Source organism: Platalea leucorodia (assembly GCF_965183815.1).
Source record: "Platalea leucorodia genome assembly, chromosome: Z".
Taxonomy (NCBI): domain Eukaryota; kingdom Metazoa; phylum Chordata; class Aves; order Pelecaniformes; family Threskiornithidae; genus Platalea; species Platalea leucorodia.
In genome coordinates, this window is record NC_138858.1 from 86,983,352 (window position 1) to 87,009,907 (window position 26,556).

General features: G+C 40.8%; 1 protein-coding gene across 2 annotated transcripts in view; it reads left to right on the plus strand.

Annotated features, from left to right (window-relative positions):
• RHOBTB3 (Rho related BTB domain containing 3) overlaps positions 1-26,556 on the plus strand; it is a 54,819-nt gene that overhangs the window by 15,569 nt on the left and 12,694 nt on the right. Inside the window, exons 2-7 of one of the 2 annotated variants that reach the window (XM_082337447.1) lie at positions 7,732-7,948; positions 17,992-18,184; positions 20,574-20,725; positions 22,611-22,722; positions 23,547-23,975; positions 26,092-26,204. In XM_082337447.1, coding sequence (XP_082193573.1) covers positions 7,732-7,948; positions 17,992-18,184; positions 20,574-20,725; positions 22,611-22,722; positions 23,547-23,975; positions 26,092-26,204 — 1,216 coding nt within the window. The remainder of the gene's footprint in view (positions 1-7,731; positions 7,949-17,991; positions 18,185-20,573; positions 20,726-22,610; positions 22,723-23,546; positions 23,976-26,091; positions 26,205-26,556) is intronic. The other variant, XM_082337448.1, reaches the window with a different exon arrangement.

Here is a 26,556-nt window from a genome sequence, read left to right on the forward strand (position 1 = left end):
ATACCAATTTTGTTCTTTCTTACGATTCAGCAGAGAAAAAGTTAACATTAAGAAAGGAAGAAAAAAGATTTATGAAATTCAAACAGAATTGCATTCTTTCACATTAACAAAGCATGACGTTTTACTATGAGGTTAACTGAAGAGAAGCAGATGGAAGTTTACAATGCATATACTGCCATCAGAAAAGCACCATACCTGCCATGAAAAAGAAAATACAAGAAGTAAAAAAGGAAATTTAGACAAGTTACTGATTGCAGTATTTGCTAGACCTTCGTAGACACTAAGTGGAAAACAAACCAGATATGTAACTTGTATGTGTGTTCTTTTCATCCAGCTCAACCAACTCTCTTTGCAATTGTTTGTCAGCTCCTTCTTCAAATTGTTTGGCAATTCTTTTAGTTTTTCTGCAGTATCAAGAATAGTATATTGTTATAATATGGGAAAACTCCTCTTCTTGCTGTCTTTTTTGCAATATGAAAATTTTAGGCCCTCAATGCTAATCTATTTTGATTTTTTTCTGAGCAGACTGTCTTTGATGCTGACCAGTCTGGCTTTTTGGCCTCATTTTTCTTGCAACCATGATACTATTAATAAAGGAATATACACTGAACCTAGTTATCACAAAATATCTAGTTTTAATCAGTCAGTTTATATCTGTGCAAACTCTAGACCTACAATAAATACAAGGTAATTTGTGTTACTTTTGTTTACCTCAACTTAGAGAAAATAAAGCTAGAATTACAATACTGATTTATGGATTAAGTCAAGGTTTCCATTTCAGTTTGGAGAGCTGGCATTCAGAAATGTCAGCCTCTTATTGAAAACTTTCTACGTGAAAACTTACCAAATATGTCCTGGTCCTCCTTAGTGATTTCAGAGGTGATTCAGAGCCTAATTTCTAGAGGAAGCAACGCTTAGAGAGTCATGTTGTCCATACCTGTCCATCTGTCAGCCCTTAGTGGTAAACTTTGACTATAGTGGAATGGTGGTGGAAAAGCCTTGAAGACTGTAAATTCGTATTAGTTTTGTAAAAATAGGCTGTTCAGTAGCGAGACCTCAGTAACACTCCTATAGAGACAAGAGCCAAAACAGGAACCCTTCTGTGACTATGCTTTGTATACCCAGGATCTGAGGCAGGAAAATAGTAATTCACTGTCTTCTGCTTTTAAAAAAATCTATAAACACATTTTCATTTATGTCCTTTTATTACGCGCCATTTCTCACATCACATGTATAGTTTATCACCCAGCAAAGGCTCCTGAGCAGCCAAATACCTCCTGAGAGTGTGCTCCAGTTTTGGAATAAGTAACACAAGAGTGCAGAAGATTGCAACAGGCTATGAGACTAAAATTAAGTGATTTTCTATTACAGTAAAGGCAATAAGGACAACATTCAAATCCATGAAAAACATTCAGTTTCCACACACAGATCATCCCCTCTCTTGCTGCCTTGATACATGCTTCTGTAATTAGAGGTATCTGGACAGCAGAGGAGGCTGAGAACTACTGAGAACTAGAAGGAGTATTAAATGGCTGTGAAATAATAACAGAATATAAGAAAGATAAATAAATAAATAAACAGCCGATTTAAAGCCTACATCTGAACTGAATCTTTGGATTTCTGGAAATGAAAACAATTTTTCAAATATGAAATGGCCATCCAATGACCACTTGGAAGGTGTTTAACGTCTGTATAAGGAAAGCTAACTAACTATGTGCTCTGTCTTTTAATTCTGGAGAAGTGCAGTTGTAAAAAAAGAGTTAGAAGGTAACTTTAAAAAGGAAAATTACTCCTGGTGAAGTTTTATTTATGACTCGTTGAGAACATAAAAGTTTGATTGGTGAATAACTGTTTGCGTTACACATATACTACATGGTAGATATTTGTGTATCATCTAGGTATAATCTTTGTTCCTTAATTTTCTCTTCTTAAAATGCACATTAATTCACATGTTTAGCTGACATTATTCCATCATTTTCATTTACCTGATGTAATGAATGCTATCTGCACCCCTGTAATATGTTTTTAGTAAGAAAAGCTAGAAACTTTATACATTACTGAACAAAACTCTGGGCAGGCAAAGGGCAGAGCTTGTGCAGGAGCACATTAAGTAGTTTTGAGGCACTTCTCCCTGTAGAATTCACGTGCCGGGTCACTCGGTCTTAAGCACTTATCCCGGGGATCATAAAGTGGATTAAAATAGCCCAGAACTTTCAAAACATGCTGATCATATGCCACCCTTTCCCTGCCCCCAAACTACAGCAGCATCTCCTGCCAAGGTGGTCCCACGCCTCTCCAAGCACCTTGTGGAAGGGACCACCCAGCAGCAGAGACCTGTGGAGCAGTTTGATCAGTACATCTGGCCAGGCCATCCCAGAAGAGACCTTCCCCACCTCTTTGGTGGGGAGCACCTTGCCCCTTCTCCATTCCTCTTGGTGCTTGCTCCATGCCCACCTCTTCCTGCAGCTCAGCCTCAGCACCAGGCCAAGCCAACATGCCTTGGCAAGGAGAAGCAGAGCAAGCTGTCCTGGGAGTGTGGGCTGGGACTGGTGCTCCTCTACATGATGTGATGGCCCCTGCCCACCTCAGGGCAATGACTTCTGTTTCTAAAACAGTAGAAATAAGATATAAAGTACTTTTTTGATCCTTTGACCTGCCTGCTAATGCAATTAATAGCTCCTTTTAACAATGACATGGGAATTACATGGTGCAGCTGTACATCTGCAGTTGAGGATTCTTCCAACTGTGAATGGGGTGCCTTCTTCTGCAGCATGTAGTGTTCATAGAATCATAGATCGTTTAGGTTGGAAAAGACCTTTAAGATCCTCAATGTGTTTTTTTTCAGCCCTTTGTCTCTGCCTCAGGTTGAGGCATGTAGGCAGCAGACAGGCCCCCTCCTTGTGACATGGGAACTTGTTCCCTCATGGCCGAAGGCAGGAAGCTGGGAGGCAGTCCTTCCATTGGACTTCTGCAGCAGCAGAAATGGCTTCTGGTAATCCATGGCTCACCCTCACTGTGTTATCAGCTTTCCAAAACTCAGTAGCTGCTGTCACAGCTCTGTTCTGCTACAAACTGGGTCTGCTTTACAATGAAAAAGTATAAATTTTTTTCTCCTTCTCCTCCTATCAGATTGTTTTCCACCCCCTTCATACTTTTGATTCAGTATTGGGCTGATACTACATTACTTGATCTGATACAGTAATACTAGAAAAAATAGACAAAGTAGATGTTAATAGGTATCCAGGAGTGGATAACGTTTATGACAGCGTTCCCCAGAAACTCAGATAAGAAACCACAGAACTGGGTCTGGGGTCTGTCTGTCATTGCAGGTGCCATCAGAGGCTGCCAGTATGCTCAAAAACTGCTTTAGCGGGGCCTGGGGAATGGTGAAGCAATGGGGATGGCTGCCATTCCTGGTGAGATGATACAGTCTGTGACAGAGAATGAGATCAAGGGACACGTAGATGAACGCAGTCTGTTGGGAAGGTGTTGGAGAGGCTCCGGTGCAGTCCTGCACCACTGGCGTTTGGAGGAGGGGCAGTAAGTATGCCGATAAAGGGGGTCGTGTGGGCATAATAATCCTCTTGCATTTTCAAAAAGCCTTTGAGAAGCTTTTTGTAAAGCTCATTAAACTTTGTAAAGAAACTATGTTGCCACAAGATTGGACGGGAGGTTAGTTTTTGGGTTAAAAGCTGGTGTAAGAAGAGGAAGTGGAGGACAGGGCTTAGCAGTCACTCTCCAGGAGGGAGGGCATTCATGGAGTCAGGGAATAATTCAGGTCGGAAGGGACCTCTGGAGGTCATCTAACCCAGCTTCCACTCCAAGCACATCTAACAAGCTCAAATTGTGCAAAGACTTTCCCAGTGAAAGCTTGAATGCCTCTAAGGATGGTGATTCCACAACTCAGTACAAAAGCCTTGGGATTTGTGCTGGTTTTCCTTGATGTCTCCACCAGTGACTTCAGGAAAGCAGTCAGCAGTGAAATCTGTTCGGCTGGAGGGACAGTAACGTCCAGCCGGGAGTGCCTATGTCATCTGTGAATTTGGCTCAAGTATTCATGCGGGGAAAAAAACCCAAACATGCTTCTAAGCCTGATCAACCCTACACCATTTTTCTGGCATAGTTGTGATGAAAAATATTAGTGGTCCTTAACTCTGTCCTGCCATTCATTCCTTGCTTTCCTGCCCACAGGCGGCTTTTGTTAGTTTGAATGTGGCAGGTGGCTACAACAACAGAAAAACTCCTTTTGTTTGCTCATGCTTGATCCATGCAGGACGTCTCGGCTGGCAGATCTTGCAGCAGCAATCTCTGTAGTGTGGATGAGCACCAATAAATTCATGCCTATGACAGGTTATATTTTGCAACATTAGGAGGAAACACCTCTATTCACCAAAATGTGTTACTGTTATCTGGAGCCACCTATTATCTCTGAAAAAAACCTGGAAATTTACCTCTCCTAGAACAGCGTAGTCTCTCGTGCACCTAAAGCTGCTCATAACACCAGCAGCACCTCTGTGCAGCGCACAGGCTCAGCTAACAAGTGGGCTTGGCAACAACTTTGAATCCAAGTGCATTAGATCCCTCCAGTGTCCTGAAAATATGGAGCAGTTAGTCATATGTGAATCAGTGCAAGTAAGGCTACAGCTTCCACAAGGAAAAAGTCCTCCTTGAGTTGGCTGTAGTTATTTCCTTGCCATGGAAAATATCATTACCCCTTTGTCAGCAAGGACTGTGTATTTGTTTTCATTCCCTTATCTGAGATACTTGCTGGAAAGCTTCAAAAGAAATAATTTGAAACAACATAATAGTGTTCCAGTGTAAAATGCATGAGACCAAATATGCCATCATTTTCTAAACCCTGTCAAAACCTCCCTTTTCTGCAGTTTTGTCATTGTATGTCAGCAGCAATGGCAAATGCCTGCTGGCTGAAATGTTTGCTAATCGTAGGATATTCAACTTCCAGATTGCCAAACAGAGGACAGTCAAGCAATCCTCTTCTCTCAGTCAAACAATCTTTTATGGCTTTCCCTTGCAGTGCCCCTGTAACGCAGAATGCATCTGAGCTAGCAGCGCCAAGCAACTCTGTTCGTGATGTTTATTACCCTGCAAAAGTGAACTCACTTCCTTTTCTGTTTTCTGTTTGTTTATTTGAAATGTCTTACGCAGTCCCTCAGCAATGCAGACAAAAATGGGGTTATGGACCTACTTTCACAAAAGAACAGACAGCATTTTCATCCAATTTTAATTCTTGCTTTTCAAATATTGTTTTAAATCCTCTGATTGCTGAAGTGCTACTAAAACAGTACTGTATTTTAGTGCTGTAAGCTTTAAGCGCTGTTCATCAGGTGAGATGAATCCCACATCCACCATCTGCATAGTTTGCCAGAATTAATGCTTCTTGCAGTCCTAATTAGTTTCCCAGGTGGTTCAAGGAAGGAGTGAGAGGAAAACAAGTGTTTTCTGCAACCTTCCATCTCTGTTGGTACCCCTACCCTTCCCACCCTTGGGCGGGACTACGTCCACAGCAATGACTAAGCTATGCTAATTGGAGTTTGAGTTAATTGGATCAGTTCTCACTAGGGCTGCCTTATTTACGAGCCCAGTTTTTCCTTGTGTTACAACTCTCTATGTGTGTGCATGCCTGCATGTGTGTGCAGGTATATATATATATATATATATATGTAACTGTATGTAATATATATGTGTGTGTAAATATATATGTATGTGTGTGTGTATATATTTGAATGTGTATGTGTGTGTGCATATGTATGTATTTAGCTACACCAGGTTTTGTTCACTAGTATAAAAACCTTTTCTCTCAAAGGTTTCCTCATTTTCAACATCTAGACCACTACAAGTTCAAATTTAAGGATTCCAGGGGATGTTCAGTGCCCTTTAAAGAGTACATTAATAGACATGGTTGAAAGAGTGTGATGTCTCTGAGTATGTTGGCTCTCCTGAAATGAACTTCATACATCCAGTGCTTGGACACTACTGAGGATTTGGATGTGGAGGACGATATATCATAGTCTGAGGATCATCTGGGGAAAAACACAGTGGCTTCCTTTGATAGCCTACAATTTTAACTCATCTAAGAAACATGGATTCAAACTATTTTTTGGGGGGGAGGGGGAATCAAAACCCCCATCTCTCATTTGTCTTTTAGTTTTCTAAGCAAAGTGAGATTGAAAAGCTGAAGAAACTGGAATGTGAAAGAACATAGGGAACAAAAATTTTAGTAAATGTTCTGGTTTTTTTTTAATTTGTTTTATGTTTCTTTTAGTTTTTGGTTGTTTTTTTTTTTTTTTTCAGTAGGCCCCATAGAATTTATAATAAAAATTTTAAAAGTAATACTTGACTTCATTAGCATAGAACAGATAGTAATGGTTGTGATTTTTAAAAATGGCCTGGCCAATCAATACAAAATTGGTATAAAACTTTGGCAGTGACATCAGTTGTCATCTCCCCCATTTGCCAATAGTAGAGTAGTACCTTTCTTATAGTATGGACTGTTGCAGGCAAAGGTCTGTTAATTATTCTGTGGATAATCGTATCAAGACCTGTGTTCAATGAGTTCTTGCCCGTGGGATTACCAGCAGCATGTGTTCACATAATAGAGGGTGTTTGTTTATCATGAAATGTACCTAAAATATTTGTACTGGTTTTTTACTCCAATGTGTGTAGTGGTATCTGACAGATAACATGCCATTTTAGAATAGATTTGGTTCCAGGTATTTGTGTTTATTTTATTATAATTAGAGATTGTCCTTTTTGAAAACAGTGCTTTAAACGACACACAAATGCTAAAACATCTACATGGGCATTTCAGAAATTATCAGCCTAATATTGAAAAAATAGATGCTATTTACCTAAAAAAAAATACTTTAACAGAGGATTTGGTCCAGTGCTCTCCTGCAGCTGTGACGGTCCCTTGATGCTGGTCTCTCCTCCGGTACAGATGAGCTGTGGCAGCAACCTGGTGTTGTGGTGTTGGTCCTTTTTCTGCAGGGTGGCAGCAGAAACGTGCCCTGCAAACAGCCCCCACACACGATCGGACGCCGCTCCGCTCAAATGCCTTTGTCTGCCTTTGCTGACCTGGCTGCACCGTGTTGGCTCTGCAGAAACGTCAGCTCGCTCTGCCCATTGCGTGTGCTGTGCTCCTGCTGACTGACGTCAGGATGCGATGGCCGTGACCGAGCGGCCAGCCGCTCGCCTTACGCCTCGAGTTCACCTACAGCCGCTGAGCAACGCAGCCACCAGTGCCTGGGCTGCTGCTGCTGCTGCTGCTGCTGCTGCTACTACTGCTACTGCTACTGCTGCTGCTGCTGCTGCTGCTGCAGCTCTGGTGTGCGTCCGCAGTCCATCACCCAGAGCAGCCAGCACTAAGTTAGCCAGACTGGCCACAGGCGAGGGAATCCAGCAGGAGCCCCGGAGGTTGCAGCAGCGAGGCTGAGCGTGGACACCAACAAATAAAAAGCCAAGACAGCCGGGGATTTGTAATGCAAGCAGCGTTTCCAGGTTTCTTTTCTGCTTTGCTCTCATCCTGCTGTTGGATTTGAGATCATGTATGTGTTTTGCAGTTGATTACGAGGGGTGTTAAGTTCTAGGGAGGGAAGACAATGTGGAAGGATTAATATGTTAGTTTTGATTTAAGGTTTGTCTTTTTTTTCTCTCTTATCCCTGCCCTTCATCTTTGTTAACACAGCTTTGTCTTTATTATTTTTATTTTAGGTCGGTTAATATTGTAGCCTTTGGGAATGAAAGAGATGGGTTTTCTGAGGACAATCAGCAGCCGAGCCTGATCTGGAGCTATCTCAGGAGAAGTGCTCTCATTTCCCAGATCGACAGCAGCTTGTCTGCCAGTCACGTTGGAACCCCAGTTTTTACCGAGTATCAAGCCTGCATATGTGGAAATGCCAGATTGGTGGTACATGACTGTCCTGTCTGGGTAAGAGATCTGTCTCAATCTTTTTAACCACACTTAACAGTGTAAGTGGTTTTAATCAAATGAAAATATATCCTAATTTTAAATTATTTTCATTATTGTGGGATTTTATTAATATTTTAATTATTGCAAATAGTAAAAGCATATAAAATGTAACCAGGCAAATGCTGCAAGGTGCTTCAGAAAGTTTCTCATTAACAAGCTGCTGCCCACCTCCTCTGTAGGAAGGTGATATTTTCAACTGTGCTGTTGAGTGAAAACTTTATTGACGACAATCCCAAGATAAACAAGAACTGCTTTTTTGTGACACTGCATTGTAAGCACTCCCTCCAAATATTTATCAACAATAAAACAAAACATATTTTTTCTGTAAAAATGAAAAGCTGGTCAGTTTTCCAGCTTTGAAAAATTACAGATTGTAAGATCTGATATCTTGCAAAATGCAGTATATGGACTCATTTTACTTCTGTTACAATGAATACTCACATTTTAACATTATTTTCTTTATTTGAAGGTAAATAAAAAGGATTTTGGCACTGTTCCATGTTGTCAGCACTTTCGTTAGTAAGTGAGATGACTTAGTTATGAGTATGAGCAGATCAGTGATTATATAAGAAATGATACTGATAATCTAAATTAAAACATATTTAATGACTACTTAGTAGACTTAAAAAAATTAAGCTTAGCAGCTTTTAGAAATTAAAACAATAATCAGTTTCAGCTCTATAATTCTATCCTTTAATTGATTTTTGCAGTCCTGTAAGTGAAAGCTTTTTTGGAATCTGCAGGAAACCTGACAGTTCCAGAAATACGTGGTCAGAAGTTTATAATCTTAAAACAGAATGATCCAGTTTAGCTGTCCTTCTGTTCTCTATTTCTCATGCTTTTTTGTCAGCTGCACTTACAGACACCGGTTCAGATGGACTGGGGGATCCTATTTCTAATCTTTGAAGCTACATGTGACTTCCACGTGCACTTTGCCAGAGTAATTTGAGCGCAGCAATGAGTAAAAGCTCCTGAATATAAATTAAGGCTGTAGGACTTCAAAGGGTGTTTCAGAGGATTGGAGGTTGGTAACGGAGTGGGGAAGGAAGGCAGGGATAGCTGGAGGAGGGCAGAAGAAAGGACCTAGATTGCAGCTGCAGTTCATGTGTATTCTGTTTGCATTTGCTTTTCTACAAAACAAGGTTCTTCAGTTCTGAAGATCTTATCGTTTTTGCCCTTGAAAAGCTAGCTTGTTATTGTCTGCAGCGTTATGTTTCTGAGGCCTGTTGTTTTTTCCTTTCACAGCTGAAGGAGGCAGGAGATTTATTACTGGGAATGATGAGGAACAACTGGCTTAGTAGAAGACATCTCAGATAGCTGGACTGGACTCGGCAGGAGGTTATTTGTTCTGAGCGAAGCTATCTCCTTGCTAGGGCTAGGCAGAACAGGATTGTTTTCCATGGCCTGGATGCTTGAGGTTTGGTGCGCCACGGTCGTCCTTGCCGAACTATTCCTCTGGTAGCCTGGGAAAGTGGTATATGACAATTTGAAACAGTGACTGACGTTGCCATCATATTCTTCAGGGAAAAGGGTTCCTTTTGCATGTTACTGAAACAAAGAGGTGGTAATATGGTGGCCCTTGCATTATTTCCGTCTCTATCGTCTGAGCATAATGCAAAGGCAGATTTGTATTTTACCTGAGATTTGTATCTGATCTAGATGAAATCCACATGATTAAGGCAAGCCAGCCCTAGACATAAACTTGGCACCTAAGTACACTGATAGCTCTGAGTCTCCAAACTCAAGGGCAGCAAACTGCTCTTTGTCCTCTACAGCTATCAGTCTGGAAAAGCAGCATGGAGGCAAGTTTACCAAGTAAAGCTCCCCAGTGCATGAGTGGATTCTTTTGCAAGATAGATTATGGTAGAGGGTGCGTTTGCTCATGTTTCAATCTGCTGCTGCACATGTGTTGGCAGCCCAGGACACTGCTCAATTTTGAGTCTGCAGGAGAGGTCAACAGGTCAAGTGTTTTTGGTTGAACTCTTCCTGATGATATGATATTGGGCATCTTACTATGTACTGTATGCCTCTTTGAAAGGGCTGAAGCAAGGTTTTTCAGCAGCTACCGAAGTGCTCATGCACTGATGGGTTGGAGAAATGTGAAAGGTCTGGACCATGCAGCGAATGCTGCCATAGTGGCATCATCCTGCTGGGCACATGGTTTGTGAAAGAGCAGCAGTGCTGCCGTGAGAGCACAGTATTTTATAAGCTGAGGATTAGTGAAGGTGGCTGCCAAACTGGAGAGACAGGAAGCAAGGCTTCTTGGGCATGATTACCCAAGGCAATGCCCATCAAATGTTACAGACAGACATGGGAGAAAGGCGTTTCCAACCTGCCATGGGACTGCTGTTTTCACACAGTGGCTCCATAGATATTTTAACTGCCTGTGTGGGTACTATGTTCTTTGGCATTGCTTGGCTTAGAAAATTACAAGGATAAATTCATGTTTGCCAAGATGCAAAACAGAAGAAGCATGTTGTGAGAAGCTCTCTTTCCTGTGGCAGTTGCAGGGTGCAGGATGGAAGTGCTGTCTTTGGGGAGGATGGTCTCATTAACGCAGATGACGTGGGGTTGTAGAGATGGTGGTGGAGCAGACTTTTCAAAATCTGGGAGCAAAATGACACTGTTTCCAAAACCGTGTTGATCTCTGTCTGTCAATCGCTGGGTATATCACTACGGCCCGCTGTGTCCTGAGTTACGTTTGCAAAGCTGCTTGCTGATATCTCCCATATGCAGGGGACAGATACACAAGTGGGCCAACATCCTTGTGATTCACGTGGCTGGAAAACATTTTGATAAAAAATGCAGACCCAGGATGAGAAGAAATATAAAGAACTAGGGAAAATGTATATGTGTGTTAACATCCGTGCTGAATATTGTTATTTCAATAGCTGATCAGTTGCTAATGCATGCTTAAGTTTTGCTCTCATAAAGCACGTTGAACCAGCATGTCCCAGTTTTTCTAATTTTTGGGCGGTTCACTATGGGAGCTAGTAACTTACAAGGAATAATTTGCAAGATGAATTTTAAGATTTGCTTTGGAAAAGGTTGCTTTATTTAGCACTTTATATCAGATTTGACAGTTGCGGGAACCAAGTTGCCATTTTATTGGCTTGCATGTAGTTTGCAACTTCAGCCACTTCATACTGAATTTTGTTATGCTTCTGCATATGTACAAGTAAAAATTGCAGAAGTAGTGCAGGCAAAATTCATACTATCTGATGGCAAGTGAATCTTCCTCAACTTCAGAATGAAGCATGGCATAGGAGCTATAATTCATATTTTGATTCATTTAATTGTGATGCTGGAAAAGAAATGGCAGAATGAAAACTTTACTATGAGTGTCCCCTACCTGTGTTACCTCTCTTGTTCTTTGCTGTCTTGTTTGGAGCAGTGCTATAAGGATACGAGAGTGTTTCAGTCCTGGGCTGGGGGTCTTGCTGTCCTTTTTAATTTTTTTCCTCTGTGAGCCACCTGTTGGGTTTTTTTATGTTTTGGTTTGGGTTTTTTTTCGTTGTGTGTGGTTTTTTTTTCCCCCCAGGGAAAAATAACTCCAGAAATTTTTTGTTTTCCCCTGGTATATAAAACTTCCCAGTTTCTAGAGAATCACTGACATCATCATGTTCCCAGTAGCGGAAAAGTTACAAAAGCAGAAAACAGAGCAGCTGGATTTTGGAGAGTGCCTTGTGCTGGCTTCGGCACTTGCAGAGGGATGGACGCTGTGCTGTGTTTGTACCTGCTCTGGAGGCTTGCCAGTGCCTGCTCAGAGGCTTGCACAGAGCTGCAGACCTCCATGGGGCTCACCAGTGCTCAAATATATTAACTCTGAATTTTGAAGAGGTGTTCTGTGAACTTTTTTTTAAAATTCTCTCTTTCAACAATCTCTTTCCCTGAGTCTTTTCACATTTTTCTGTCTGCTTTTTTTACTTCACCAACAATAGTTGTTCCTTGAATCCTGTGAGCTTTCTTATATCCATGTTATCATCCATGGCATAGTTTTCTCACTTTTTCCCTGCATAAGCATCCTTGTGCTCCTTGTGCTGGCTAGGCTGTCTGGCCCTTAACATGTCTGAAGGTAAAGGAATCTGATCCACTTTATAATTTTATTTATTATTTCTAGGAATCAAGTCAAACTACTGCTTCAGTACAAAATGAAAGCTTGCAACATTTGATTTTTTAGTGTGTCATCCTTTCTCAGTTTTAAGCTTGGCTGTCCGAAGTTGGCAGTTTATAACAAGTAGTGGTATCCTGGTAAAACATTTTCCCTACCGTGTTCTTTATTTTTGCTTTTTACAAATGTTATTAAATTACTTTATGAGAGGACAACACAGGACAATGCTAGCCTTCATTATTTTATTGGGGGGGGTCAGCTCAACCAGTTAAAGGTGTTTTGGAAAGCCTCAAGTGAAAAACAAAAGTGGCATTCCAGGGTTGTAGTCTGAATTCCTTTGATTTCTGAAGAAGATACTTCCTTCTATGCTGCAGCTTACTTAGCTGAGTAAATTCAGCGGACTAATAAGTTATGGAGAGTACACCCACAAAATTTGTTCTGCTGTGGACCTGACTGATTAGAAATTGCAGAGAAGCCTTGAAAAAATGGGGAAGGCTCTGGTATATGGTGTGGAAAGTATCACTGGAAAGAAGGCTCTGTTAATGGAGAATGGGTCTGTAAATGGCTGCTAGAGAGAGATGAACTTTCCAATATTCCCAGTGCAGCCCTCTTGGATCCTGGGGAAATCCCAGGAGCACGGTCCTCAGGGGTCGCCAGGGTCCCTTGTCCACCCAAAGAGTGTTTGCTGTTGTTGCTGCCCCAGATCAAGGGCTGGGCTAAGTGGACATGGGGACATTTACGAGCAGCTTTTAGAGGGAGTGTGGGTGTTGCAGGGGCACAGTGGATTTCACTGCCATTCCATAAAGGAATTCATAAATTATTTTTAACAAAGCAAGTATTGTCCTCTTGAGGGGTCATGTGATTGTGTAGGAAAATCGCGTCTTCATTGCCTCTGAAGGCTTTATTTTCAACATTAACGCTTGAGAAGTATGATTTAGTAATGGCAAGAATATATTATGAGACATGTATAATGCAGACATGCAAGGAAGGAATGAAGCTTTTCTCTAATAAGTCCTGAGAGGAATAGCAACAGGAGTATAATTATAATTAATAAGGTCATATTATAATAACCTGAGCTATGCAGTTACTTTTTCCTTTTGTCAATGGCTGTCTTGGGAAATGGACTGTGCCAAGGGCAGGAAGCATGATGAGGAACAGCCGCTACATAAATTTCATAGCTGGAGCCTGGAATTAAGGTTATTCCTGAATCTGAATGTTTGTTCATCATCTGAAGAAATTCCCTCTGCCATTTTTGCATGAAATTTTCCCTAAAAGTGATAATCAATTTAACTAGCTTAACCTGGCTAAGGCTCCAGATGCTTTTCTCAGTGATGCCTTGGGCAAAAATAACCCTTCGTTGTCAGAGATGCTTTGGAGGATTTTCCCAGCACAGAGCAGCCTATGCTATGCTGATACAAAACGAAAATAATTGCAATAAGACCTCTGGGAACGTGTCTTTCTCCTGTGTTTTTAAGTGTAACAACCATCTTAAAGATGGGCTTTCGGGGGTGTTAAATATGTCAGGGCACAGGGAAACTGCAGAATAGTAACAGAAATCGGGTGTTGTGACACATTTGTTGGTGCATTCTGTGTTTTTCACTTGATGTACCCCTGGCTGGCTCTTGCCTTGGGGAAGTGGGGTCCTTCCACACCAGAACTTCATAAGCTTTGGTAAAGTCCATCTTGATAGGATTAACAGAGATACACAGTGCTGGCACAGGGCAGTGGCGGAAAGCACAGAGCTCCACAAACCTGCTGCAATGTGCAGCCACACACACTTGGGAAGCTGTTACAGCCTGCACCACCTCTGCATAGGATTTCTTTCCTCTAATAGTTAAACAAACAGGTGTATTTGCACACCTGTGTGGCTGTTTTCAATAAGGATTTTGCTAGGTTTCCTCACACCGGCAGAGATGGAAATATGGCAAGTTGGGCTAAGCACAAAAAGGGTAAGGTAATGGCCATGTTTTCTTTCTGTTGTTGTCTTGTTTTCCAAAATAAAACTACTTTTCTTATTGGTATTATTTTCATTAGAAAAAAAAATCTGTATTTTATTGCTCTATGATATTGAGCTCTTAAGCTGCTGTTGTATTATATGCATGAGCGTGCACATGCAGACAAACACAAGTCTACTTCAACGTACTCCGTGGAGATTCCCATCAATGAGAAGAGCATTAGAGCTGCCACTGGTTGGGGTTAGGGCATGCAGGGTCTTCCAGGCTGGTGTTTTACTGGACAATGCTCTTCTTGGAGAGCCAGGATGAGGGATGGCACCAGAGCAGAGTGCGTATCTGGGTGTGTATCAGATATCTGGTGTCCTGTCCTCTGCTGCTGGTGGGGCTAGCGTCAGGATGGAGCCACAATTCGGTGCACTTTGGTATCTAGGAGCCCTGTCCTCTGCCATAGGTCAGGACTAGGTTTATGCTGAAGCTAAGGGCAAGAGTCAGAGTTGTTTTTTTCCTTGGGCATGGCTGTGTTCATATTCACCAAAATCTTCCCAAAATCTTTCTGTTTTGTAACGTGAAATGATGTCATAATGCATCAGACATTTAGCTTCGTTCTAAAATGGAGGGAGCTACAAACCATATACAAACATATCACAACATGTAAAAAATACATATTACATTCTGGAAGAAGTTTCCATAAGTATTTTTTATTATTAATGCTTAAACTTGTGGCAGAATTCTTGTGTATTTGTACATCTCTGCTCTAGACCTCAGTGGTGATACTGCTGGTTATCACCGAGCTCATAGAGATGGGCATGTGCAAACCAGGGCTGAGCTTGAAGACAGGCAGCTAGAAGGAAATTGAAAGGAACAGGCATGCTTTCTATCTGCCAGCATAGAACAACTAAATATTCTGTATTATTTATTGGTTTGTATTGTATTTTTCTCTTAAGCCTTTGTCATGTTAAATGTATACAACCCTACTAAAAATTCTCTGTTGAGATCTTCATCAGCAAAAACATATTAAAGCTGTCCCTTGAAAATTCTCAATTTTTGCCTGACTATGTGATCAGGTTCTGCAAATACCCATCTAGCTGGCTGTCTCAAAGCACTGTAGCTGGTAGTCCTGCTCCTACAGGTGCTTAACTTGTGTTTATGTGTTAACTTTATATTCTTAGCACAGCTTAAATGATTCTGTTAAATGCTGGGGGAGATTTTGCTTAGCCTGAGATTATAATAGTCTCTGACTACGTCGACTGAAAAAACAAACACCAAGAGCAGTTCTCTTGAAGCTCTTGTGAACATGGTGAATCACTGAATATCTATTCTTGATAATTTGTTAATTTTCTGTGGTTTTCTTATTACAGAACAAGAACATCTGTTAAAGAAATTAATAGGAATACATATTATACTTTAGGTTTATTTCCTGACTTATTTCTTTGTAAAGACAAGACTTAAATTGGGTACGATGTGTACTGACAGTCTAGGCAAACATTTGCTGACTGATACATTTCCATCAAGTTCATGCTACCTCTTGTACTTAAGAGCATTGCAGCTATGACATGCCTGAGGGATGGGACGCCATCCAGAGGGACCTAGACAGGCTGGAGAGGTGGGCCTGTGTGAACCTCATGAGGTTCAACAAAGCCAAGTGCAGGGTCCTGCACCTGGGTCAGGGCAACCCCCGGTATTGATTACAGGCTGGGGGATGAAGGCATTGAGAGCAGCCCTGCCAAGAAAGACTTGGGGGTACTGATAGACGAAAAGCTGGACGTGAGCCAGCAATGTGCGCTCACAGCCCAGAAGGCCAACCGTATCCTGGGCTGCATCCAAAGCAGCGTGGCCAGCAGGGCGAGGGAGGGGATTCTGCCCCTCTGCTCTGCTCTGGTGAGACCCCACGTGGAGCCCTGCGTCCAGCTCTGGGGTCCTCAGCACAGGAAGGACATGGACCTGTTGGAGCGGGGCCAGAGGAGGGCCACAAAAATGATCAGAGGGCTGGAGCACCTCTGCTATGAGGAAAGGCCGAGAGAGTTGGGGTTGTACAGCCTGGAGAAGAGAAGGCTGTGGGGAGACCTTACTGCAGCCTTTCAGTACTTAAAAGGGGCTTATAAGAAAGATGGGGACAGACTTTTTAGCAGGGTCCATAGCGATAGGACAAGGGGGAATGGTTTTAAACTAAAAGAGGGTAGATTCAGAGTAGATATAAGGAGGAAATGTTTTACAATGAGGGTAGTGAAACGCTGGAACGGGTTGCCCAGAGAGGTGGTAGATGCCCCATCCTTGGAAACATTCAAGGCCAGGCTGGATGGGGCTGTGAGCAACCCGATCTGGTTGAAGCTGTCCCTGCCCATGGCAGGGGGGATGGACTAGATGACCTTTAAACGTCCCTTCCATCCCAAAGCATTCTGTGATTCTACTTCACCACAGCTTTGAAACAATGACTGTTTGGAAATGAACAAAAGTAATTATATTGATAATGCAAGCCACTTGTTGGTATTAATAATCTTTTATATATTTCTCTGGTTCCCATCTGTAATGCTCTTATTTCTGTGACCTGTTCTTCAAAAATCATATTGACCACCCCCAACCCAAACTTTGGGTCCCTTTCATCACTTCTTCTGTGCTCATTTGCTCGTCTCTTCCACATCTTCTTTACTTCATCATTGCTTGTTTCCATTTTCCCCCTAAGATCCCAAGTCCTCTAGCTTTGCCTCGTATTTTACAGGAGTTATAGAATCACAGAATGGTTTGGGTTAGAAGAGACCTTCAAAGGCCATATAGTCCAAAACCCTGCCATGGGCAGAGACATCATTAATTAGATTAAGTTCCTCAAAGCCCCATCCAACCTGACCTTGAACACTTCCAAGGATGGGACATCCACAACCTCTCTGGGCAACGTGTTCCAATGTCTCACCACCCTCATAAAAAAAAATGTCTTCCTCATATCCAATCTAAACCTACCTTCTTTCAGTTTAAATCCGTCGCCCCTTCTACTGTTGCTACAGGCCCTGGTAAAAAGTCTCTCTCCATCTTTCTTATAAGTCCTCTTTAAGTATTGAAAGACCACAATAAGATCTCTCTGTTCCAAAAGGTCATAGTTTTTTAGTTTTTTGAGCTGATTTTCAGTTCTCTGGACTAGTTCCAGATTTCTGTCAAGAATTTTCCATTGGATATATGTGCAAAGCCATGGCTTTCATTGGTATTTATGAGCTACCTTTAGGTAAAGCAGAAATTGAGAAATTATAGTTCTCATGAAAAATATACAAGTAATATTACAAGTATATTACATGTGGTAACAGCACAGTTGTAAATTAACAGGATATAAAATAATTTTAGAGTGTTAGTGTTAGACTTGAAGCACAGAACAAATCGAATGTGAAGTCAAAAAAGAAAGTTTAGTTATGTGATTGAAGTCCTTATCCTGAAGATACTAACACTTGTTGAAGCTACATGGAAGCTCTTGTGAAGCAGATAAGAATCACACCCAGCTGTTGAAACTTGAATTTAAAGCTTCATAGGGACATAGCATAGTTCTGTGTAAACTTTTCCCTAAAATGTTGTGATAAATAATGGTTTTGTATGAATTGCTATAAACATCTATCACTGAAGCTGCTTTTATTTTGTTAATAAAAACATTTGAAAGTTAAGTAATTAAACCAGTAAAGTTTCTTCCTGCGAAGTATATTCCTAGATAAACCCTTTTTTCTTCTTCCTGAAGAATTCCTGAATTCATAGAGGAGATTTATTGTTTATTGTAATGAACAACTTGTTCTCCAAACAAGCAAATTACAAAGCATGAATTCTGCTCTTTGTTTCACGTCTTCAAATAAGAGATTAAGTTATCAGTTAAAAATACTGTTCTAAGGTTTTACATTAAGACGGTTGAATAGTTCACCTTTTCCTTTATAGACCGGAAATTCTTGATCAGTGTTTTTTCTGTTTAGGATATGTTTGACAGTGACTGGTACACTTCTCGCAGTCTCATTGGAGGAGCTGATATTATTGTGATTAAATACTCTGTCAATGACAAGACTTCATTTCAAGAACTAAAGGACAGTTATGTTCCAATGATAAAAAAAGCATTAAACCACTGTTCAGTTCCAGTAATAATTTCTGCTATTGGTGCAAGAAAAAACGGTATGTATCCAGTCTCCTGTAGTAATAGTTAAAATCTCACTTGGAAGTTAGAGATGCTGTAATTTCAGTAGAAGCTGATTGTTTTTCCAAGTTGTTAACAGAAACAATTTGTCTGTCAGGATGACAGTAATATGTGCATGTATTATGGTTCTGTAGACTGGCGTATTGGCAAGAACATTATGCTTAATTAACCCTGGCAATGAAAGGCATCCTATCCTGCTTTGACCTCTGCAGTGACTCTTCTCGTGGAGCTATCACACTTGGGGGTTAAATCTAGTGCTTTAGAATAAGCAGTGTACATTTGAGTGTATGAGATGAACCCTATGGTTATGAGTTATCTCTGGTCATATCTCAGATATAAAGTATCTCTACTGTATGAGATTAAAACTAAGTCCATCAGCTTGCAACCACTGGAGATGGGGTGGGAAAAGCCTCAAAATTCTCTAGGATGTCTCTGGATGAATGGATATACCAGCTCTTTGTGTACCACACAGTGCCATATGCTGCTGCATCAACAGAGCTGACCTGTCACAGCAGAGTAGCTATGGTATAGCCTTGGTATAGCTATGGTATAGCTTACGAGTTCGCACAACGCCGTGTCCAGGCTGATGAGTAGTCTGCTATAGCACGATGCAAATCAATTTTACACTGAATATTTAGCTAGCACAAAGTTGTTGTTGTTGCTGTCTAATGAATATGAAAATCAAAGTTGCTCGGCTGTAGAAGGACCATGTGGACTTATCAAGTGTCCAGCAGCCAACGAGGGCAATGCTGGTGAGAACACATTCATGGTTTGGGTAGGCATTAGTAACTTCTGTCTGTTTACATCAGGGAAATAAAGTTCAGAAAGAATACCACAGATACTGATAGAACAAACATAAAAACTTTATTCTGTATTTCCAAATGTTTTCCATTGTGCTTTTGTTGGTTTTCATATGGTCTTTTTAGTCATGGGGCCTGATTTTTCTTTTTTTTTTTTTTTTCCTAAAGCAATGAATGTAAAACTTGAGCCTGCGAGTTGTCTTTTATTTTGTGAGTTTGACTAAAACAAGTGTTTCTGAGCATCCCTCCTGCTATGAGTAAGGGACGTGATGGATGTAGATGTAGGCATTTATTTCATAATGTACAAAGAAATATTAAGCCATATGAAGCGTGTCTTCTGTGGACATAATGATCAGTTTTGCCAGGGTCTACTTATATATCTTTTTGCTCAGTGATTGAGAAAGTACTCTTAAAGAACTCTGTAACAATTAAATCTTTATTTTCTTCCCTTTAGTAATTCAGTGATAATGATCAAATGTTTTTATGCTCTGATTTATACAGGGATAATAAATCTGCTATTCTAAAGGCAAGGTCTTGCTAAACTAATGTTTGTCTTCCCCAGCACTTTTTCTTGCACTTTTTAAGCACGTGGTACCACCAATCTGAGTGACTCCACCACTGGAATTTTCCTTTTCCACTCTTTTTTTTTTCTGTCTTCCTCCCTAAATGTGACCGTGGGAGAAGTCAGGCTCTCCAGTCGCAGTTTTGCTTAGGGACCTGCCGGAGCAGGCTGCTGTGCAGACACAGAGCCCTTTTGTTTCTAGGAGGTATGTGTGAACACAGCAGTTTGCTCATACAAATTACTAAGATCTTAATCCTCTGTAGTAGCAAATGGTGCTGCCAAAAGAAATAAAAAAAGGCTGTGTTATTACATGTTATCTATAGGTCTGAGCAGAGGAAATTAATGTAGAGCATGCACGGCACATTTGAAAGCGCATTCATGGCTGGCAAGTTCTTACCGGCATTAAGTGAAGTTGAGCCATGGTGGCTAACAGATTTTTATCAGTTAACTGGCATAATCTTCAAGAATACCTGTTTTGGCTTAAAAAAAAATATGTAAAATATGTGTAATGAAATCATATTCCGCAGTACGTACATGCCCGTAACAGCTGGGACTGCAGTGGAAATTTTTCCCTTCTGTTACTGGGCATGCTTCCTGCACAGACAGGCCACAGTAATTAAACAACTTTAAGGGTGACATTAATGAATGGTAACACCTGCAGGCTACTACAACACCTGTGCATATAAGGACACCGAGGCCCTAAGCCAAACCTGACTTCTGGAAGTCCTGCTTGACTTTTCTCCCTTAACAAAACCTAATGTAAAATAAAGCTAACGTAATGTAAGCTGAGCTTTGTATAGCAGCTAATATTTTGAACTGATTAATAAGAAGTTCTTTTTTTTTTAGTAATTATAGATTTCTCACTATAAAATGACTATGTTTCCATTTCCATTTTTGTTTTTTTTTTTTTTTTTTCTAAATAATACATCTTTGTGATTATTTAGGAAGGTAAGTATTCTGGATTGTTTGACAAAAATGGCTTTTTTGCATGACTTTTTACCCCAGGAGTGCCTTGCACCTGCCCCCTGTGCACTTCAGACAGGAGAAGCTGTGTCACCACCTCCGAGGGAGTGCAGCTGGCCAAGGAACTAGGAGCTACTTACCTCGAACTGCATACTCTTAATGACTTCTACATACAGAAATACTTTGGAGGAGTGGTGAGTGAGAAAGCCCTGGGCTGAAAGCAGGGTGGCACACATGGAAGGTGCATGGCCAATGCCAGGGCTTCAGAGAGCAAGCAGAGGCAGACGATGAGCCCTCCCACCGAGGGCGAGTTCCTACTGATGCTAGATTTAGACTAGGTATAAGGAAGAAATTTTTTACGATGAGGGTGGTGAAACACTAGAACGGGCTGCCCAGAGAGGTGGTAGGTGCCCCATCCCTGGACACATTCAAGGTCAGGCTGGGTGGGGCTCTGAGCAACCTGATCTACTTGAAGATGTCCCTGCTCATTGCAGGGGGGTTGGAACTGGACGATCTTTAAGGTCCCTTCCAACCCATACCATTCTGTGATTCTATGATGTTAGCTGAATTGGCAGTACTGAGGTTGCTCTGGTTTTAACTACCTTCTAGGAAGGTTTAGGAAAGCCATACTACACATGGCAATAATTTTTTCCTGCCCTATTCCTGTCCTTTTCTCTTCCTGGGATGGTATAATCAAAACTCAGCTGAACAAGGCACTCGACAACCCCATCCGACTTTCAAGACAAGTCCTGCTTTGAGCAGATTCCCTGAGTGGGTGACCCCCACAGGCCCCTTCCAACCTGAATTAGTCCATAAAATCCTGATATTTTTTATTTTAATTGCTCAAACTCTCGTGGCTGTTGTACTTGTCAAGTGAGACAGGTAAGATTGTTGAATTGCCTGATTTTTCAGCATATTCTTGTGGTCACTCAGTTTGCAGTCGTGACGCAGCTTGCAATCCTGAGCAGAGCCTGGGGTCAGATGCAGCAAAGCTGAGTGAGGCAGAAGCTGAGAGACTTGTTAAAATGTCACACCTCTAATGAGCTGCTTCTTTTTCCACTCTCCTGAAGACAGGGAGCAGTTTCTAAATACAGTCATTCAGATGTATTTGTCTTCTCCATAAAATTATTTCACACTGATATTTAGTTTTCCGTTTTACGAGGTGTTTTAAGCTCAGCCTTTTTTTGAACCTTTTGGTTACTTTCCCAGTGGCATTTGGGCTTGAACAAAAAAATGCAGTTCTTTTGGCACAGTAATTTCACGTGGTTTGTACTGTTGTTGTCCCTGGTGTATAAGTACAGTGTGTTTCCATGGGATTTGATAGTAACTTGGAATATCTGGCACAACAGTTAGCCAATTTTTATTGGATCCATTCATTCCCAATTAAAAACGAGGAATCCACTCAAAATCTGGTTCAGTCAGAGTATTTTTCTAGTTTTTAGAAAGCACTATATGTGCTACAATAATACCTTGGGTGATGAAAGTGTTTAAGATGTTCATTAACTCGAGCTGAACCACCCTTTGTGGCTCTTCATTCCTGTAAAAGGGACTATTTCCCCTCAGGTACATTTTTATTGCAGTGATGACACTTGTAGTCTGTCCCAGTGAAACAAACCTTGCCCACAAAGATCACCCTGTAATGTGACTGTTTCAGAGGGCACAGCAGCATTGCGTGGTGGTGGTGATTAGTTGCAAGCCGAACAGCTCGTATATGGTTTTGTTATTTCCATCACTTTCTCCTGATTGTTATCCATCAAGTTTATTCTTCTTTGTAATACTGTAATTAGCATCTACGGAAGTTGGTAAATTGAATATCTTTGTGCTGGTCATTTCTGGGAAGATTAAATACAAGAGAATTAACCATTATCATTTGAATAAATAGCCTTTTAAATTGTTGTAATTCCAACTACATTTGGTACCTTCTGGTGGTAGAGGAGTATTGGGACTCAATGACCTCAATGACTGTTCATAGTGTCAGTAGCCTCAGTCCTCATACAGCACCTACTCGTCCTCCTTAGTGTGATGTCTAGGTTGTTCTTCAATAACTAGGATTTTTTAAAAATACATCTTGTGTTTTAGCTGGAATATTTTATGATCCAAAGTTTGAATCAGAAGTCATCTGAAAAAATGAAGAAGAGGAAAAAGACGCAGAAGTGCCATCGAGTTCAACCACCTCAGCTTGAACAGCCAGGTGCTCACTGATGTCTGATCTCTAGTATCATTCGTTATGTGTGTCATGTTCTTTGCGCAATTAACTTTTTATAATCATTACTGTGAGGTGTGCTATGTATCGTCAGCTCTTCTGGTCGTGTTGATCTAGTTGCATCATCTTTTAGTGATGGTTTAATTTGGGGAGAATCGTATAGCAATATGCAAGATTGCAATGGACTTCTAATTTATTTTAGACAAAAATAATAAGAGTGGTTTTCTGGTGCACTTGATGAAATAATGCAAACATGAATTAATAAAGCTTTACATGAAAGCTTTACAGACAAATTATAAAAGAAAGTCATTACATCACGCTTTATTATTCTACAATATCAAGTAATATTTTTATTTGCTGCAGATGAAACAAGGGAGAGGTATATGCCCATGCACGTGATTTCTTGCACATGATTTCTGAGCATCTGATGCATTTATTCAGTGAAATAATTACTGACAAGTAGTTTCCTCTAAATATGTATTTGTCTCTTCTCACATGTACTAGAAATTCACTCAGATCCCTTATATTTGGCATTCACAGGCAAGGTTTCTTTCAAACTTAAGTGCCTAAAGAGGTTTCTTTAAAATATGGACACTTTTTACTAAACTAAGTATTTCTTATATTTTTTATTTTATTGTACTAATTATTTCCATTTTTAGAGTATTTTACTAAACATATTCAAATGGCATATGAGACATTTTCTTATTGAATACTTCTTTAAAAAATTGTCCTTCATTTGATCAGGTCTCTGGAAACAGAGTTGTCCTGTGGTTAATACTTGCCTGTACAGCCTGACTCGTTTTCTTCCGCAGAAAAAATGCCCATCTTAAAGGGCGAAGCCTCGCATTACGACGCAGACCTGCACAACCTGCTTTGCTGCTGCCAGTGCGCAGACGTGGCGTTTTACCCCGAAGACCTCAGCACAGTAGTGGAGGCTCACAAGATCATCCTCTGCTCTGTCAGCCACCTCTTCATGCTGCTTTTCGAGGTGAAGAGCCCTGCCGACATCCGCGACGCCTCCATCGTGCGGACGGCACAGAGCCTCTTTGCAGTGGAGGTGGGGGCCGCCTTCCCCCCGGCCCGCCGTGGCGTCCCACCCTGTGTCCCACCGGTGAGGGTGGTGGTGAAGGACTCCGTCTTCTGCTCTTGTCTGCCAGACATCCTCCACTTCATTTATTCAGGTACCCCCCAGGAATGGGTCTGGCTACTCGTTTCTCATACAGCTGATGTCTCATGGAGGGGTACGTGCATCACCCTAAGGAACATGTCTTTGCTGTCAGGAGATGATGTCCTGCCATGTTGTTACATCTATTTTATCCCTTGTGATAATTATGAAAAATGTCTATATGAAAAAAGCCCTTCACCTAGATTTAATGAAAATTAAATCAGTTGTCATTCCAGATCTAATGAACATAAATTAAGTGCAATATTTTGCTGACCAAAGTCTGTAAGCTAACATGAATAATATTCAAAGGCTTTGCCAAAAAAAATTAGAGTTTGAGTCAATTTCAAATTTCGGGCTTTTAAAATATTTAAAAAGGTTGCACGTTCTAATCACATTGTTGAGAATGCAGGGTTACTTAAGAAAACTCAAGTAATTTCTCTTCTGGGTATGGTGCTGCTGAAGAGAAAACACTGATAACTGGTGGGAGTGCAGGGGGCTCTGGTACGTTACATGTGTTTTGCTACCAATTCAGTGCAGGCAGTTAGCTCACCTACCTAAGCCCAGCTGTCTGTTAAAATGACACTGATATTTTTGTGTCATTTTAAGCATTGCTTAGGAATCCTCAGGTAAAAGAGATTTTTTTTTTTTTTTTTTTTCTGGAAGTACCCAATACCCATTTATTCTCTACAAAATACTTTGCAAGATGTCAGTACATAAGAATATATATCTTATGTTTGTCGAAAGAATCAGCAGGCTTTTCAATGATGCATTCTGATTTTAACTGTAATAAAAAAAAGCCCCAAATAATTATATTGTTAGAGCTGCACCCATAAAGAAGCTTAGTCAGTCTCTGTAGATTGATACCTACCTGACATATGAAAAGGATTTCTGCCTTAGTAGCTGAGAGATGAGTACTGGCTTGTGAAGACACAAGGGAGACTCTTTCAGCTTTCAGTTAGGGTTTGTACATTGAAAACATCCCTTTCAGTTCTTTCCAAACCAGAGTCAAACATAAAGAACAGATACAGAAGTTTTTCAGTGTGAATGGATTGATTTTTTTATTTATTGGTGACATGAATAGAGGATTAAACCTGGAATTTCAGCCAGTGAAAGATAAGTGTGTCTGCTGCCTTCTGTGTATTAGTTTTACTTTTGCTTATGTCAACCAAGAGATGGGAAACTTTGTACAGTTGTAGTTGAAACTCTGCTGTAAGTCACAGCTCCCAACCTGAAGGGCATTGCCAAAAATCATTGCACTGTTTAGTACCTTTGAGAGATGACGAGGTCTTTCAAAGATGTTTAAGGCATAGGCTGAGAAGAGATCAGATCATGAGGCAGTGTCATCGTTTTCAGCCTTTCAGGACCATGATGTTATGCCCGTGAGGTTATAGACACTTGCCATCCATATGGTATACATGGGAGTTTATAGAGCTAAAGACGCTGTATGCTGTATGTGCTGTTTCAGCCTTTTCTGCAGCAGAGTGCCTTCAGGGCTGTGCTGACTTGTGCTTTATCCTGAGCTTTATCCGTCTCTGACTCTTCATGGCTGCATCGCCCTGCGGATCAGAGCGGAAAGTTGCCAAAAAGCCCCATGGTGTCTTTGAGACTTACTCCAGCAAAGTGTGCAAGGATAAACTATGTTTTAATGCTGGTCAACACTTTTAGTTTTTCCAAGAAAGCTATGAGACACCTAAGAGAATAGCATGGGTTTGACTCTTAAAATGAGAAAAAAAGAAATTCCACTGCAAAGTTTGTGCTGTTTTTAGCTACCAGTGTACAGAATATAACTGTGCATGAAGCTTTTCTGGGTCAGACACCTGCAAAGCAATGCAACTGGCAATATGAGCAGAAGCTAAAGAACTTCCATAAATATTGAAACATTCAGGATTTTTTTCTGAATGACTACTTGCAGTATGTAGTGATTGAACTGAGAGGAATCCAGGAATTGATTTTCAAAGCAAGGGAGATGCCCTGATCTGTCTGTACTTGATTGCATTCATGTAAATCTACCATGGAAGTTTTATTGTGCAAGAGTTGCATCCTGCCCTTCCTAAGCACAAAGATCTGGCTGATTTATGTGCAAAAACTATAGTTGCTGCAGGATCTGTTTGGCATTGATATCATCTTTTCTCTACCTGCTAAGGACTGTGCCTTGTTGATTTATAATCCAACTTTACCTGGTCTTGTGACAGGTGCTTTCCAGTGGGAACGATTAGAAGAGGATATAAAAAAGAAATTGAAGGATCCAGAAAAAACTGAACATGTGCTTGAGAAAGTTAAATGTATCCTGAAAACTCCAGGGAAGGTACATCTAACTCTCTTGTGGTAACTGTTAGTATTAGTTACTTAAGTTCTTGGGAAATGGTTTTGTAGACAAGGTTTCTTTGTCAGTCTTTGTTTTAAACTCACTTTGGCTTACACAGCTTTCATTACTTTATCAGTGAGTTGTTCATAGGCACGTACAAAATAGAAACACAGAGATGTTTGATGTAATGTGCAGAATTACTGAAATTGGTAAAAAGCACACAAGTAGGTATCCCAAAAGGATTACTCATATTCACAGCTTTGCACATTGTCTAACAATATGATTATGTGTTCCTAATTCTCATCTAATAGAGGCTGCCCAGGAAAGCTTTGCTTTCCTGAATATACACCAA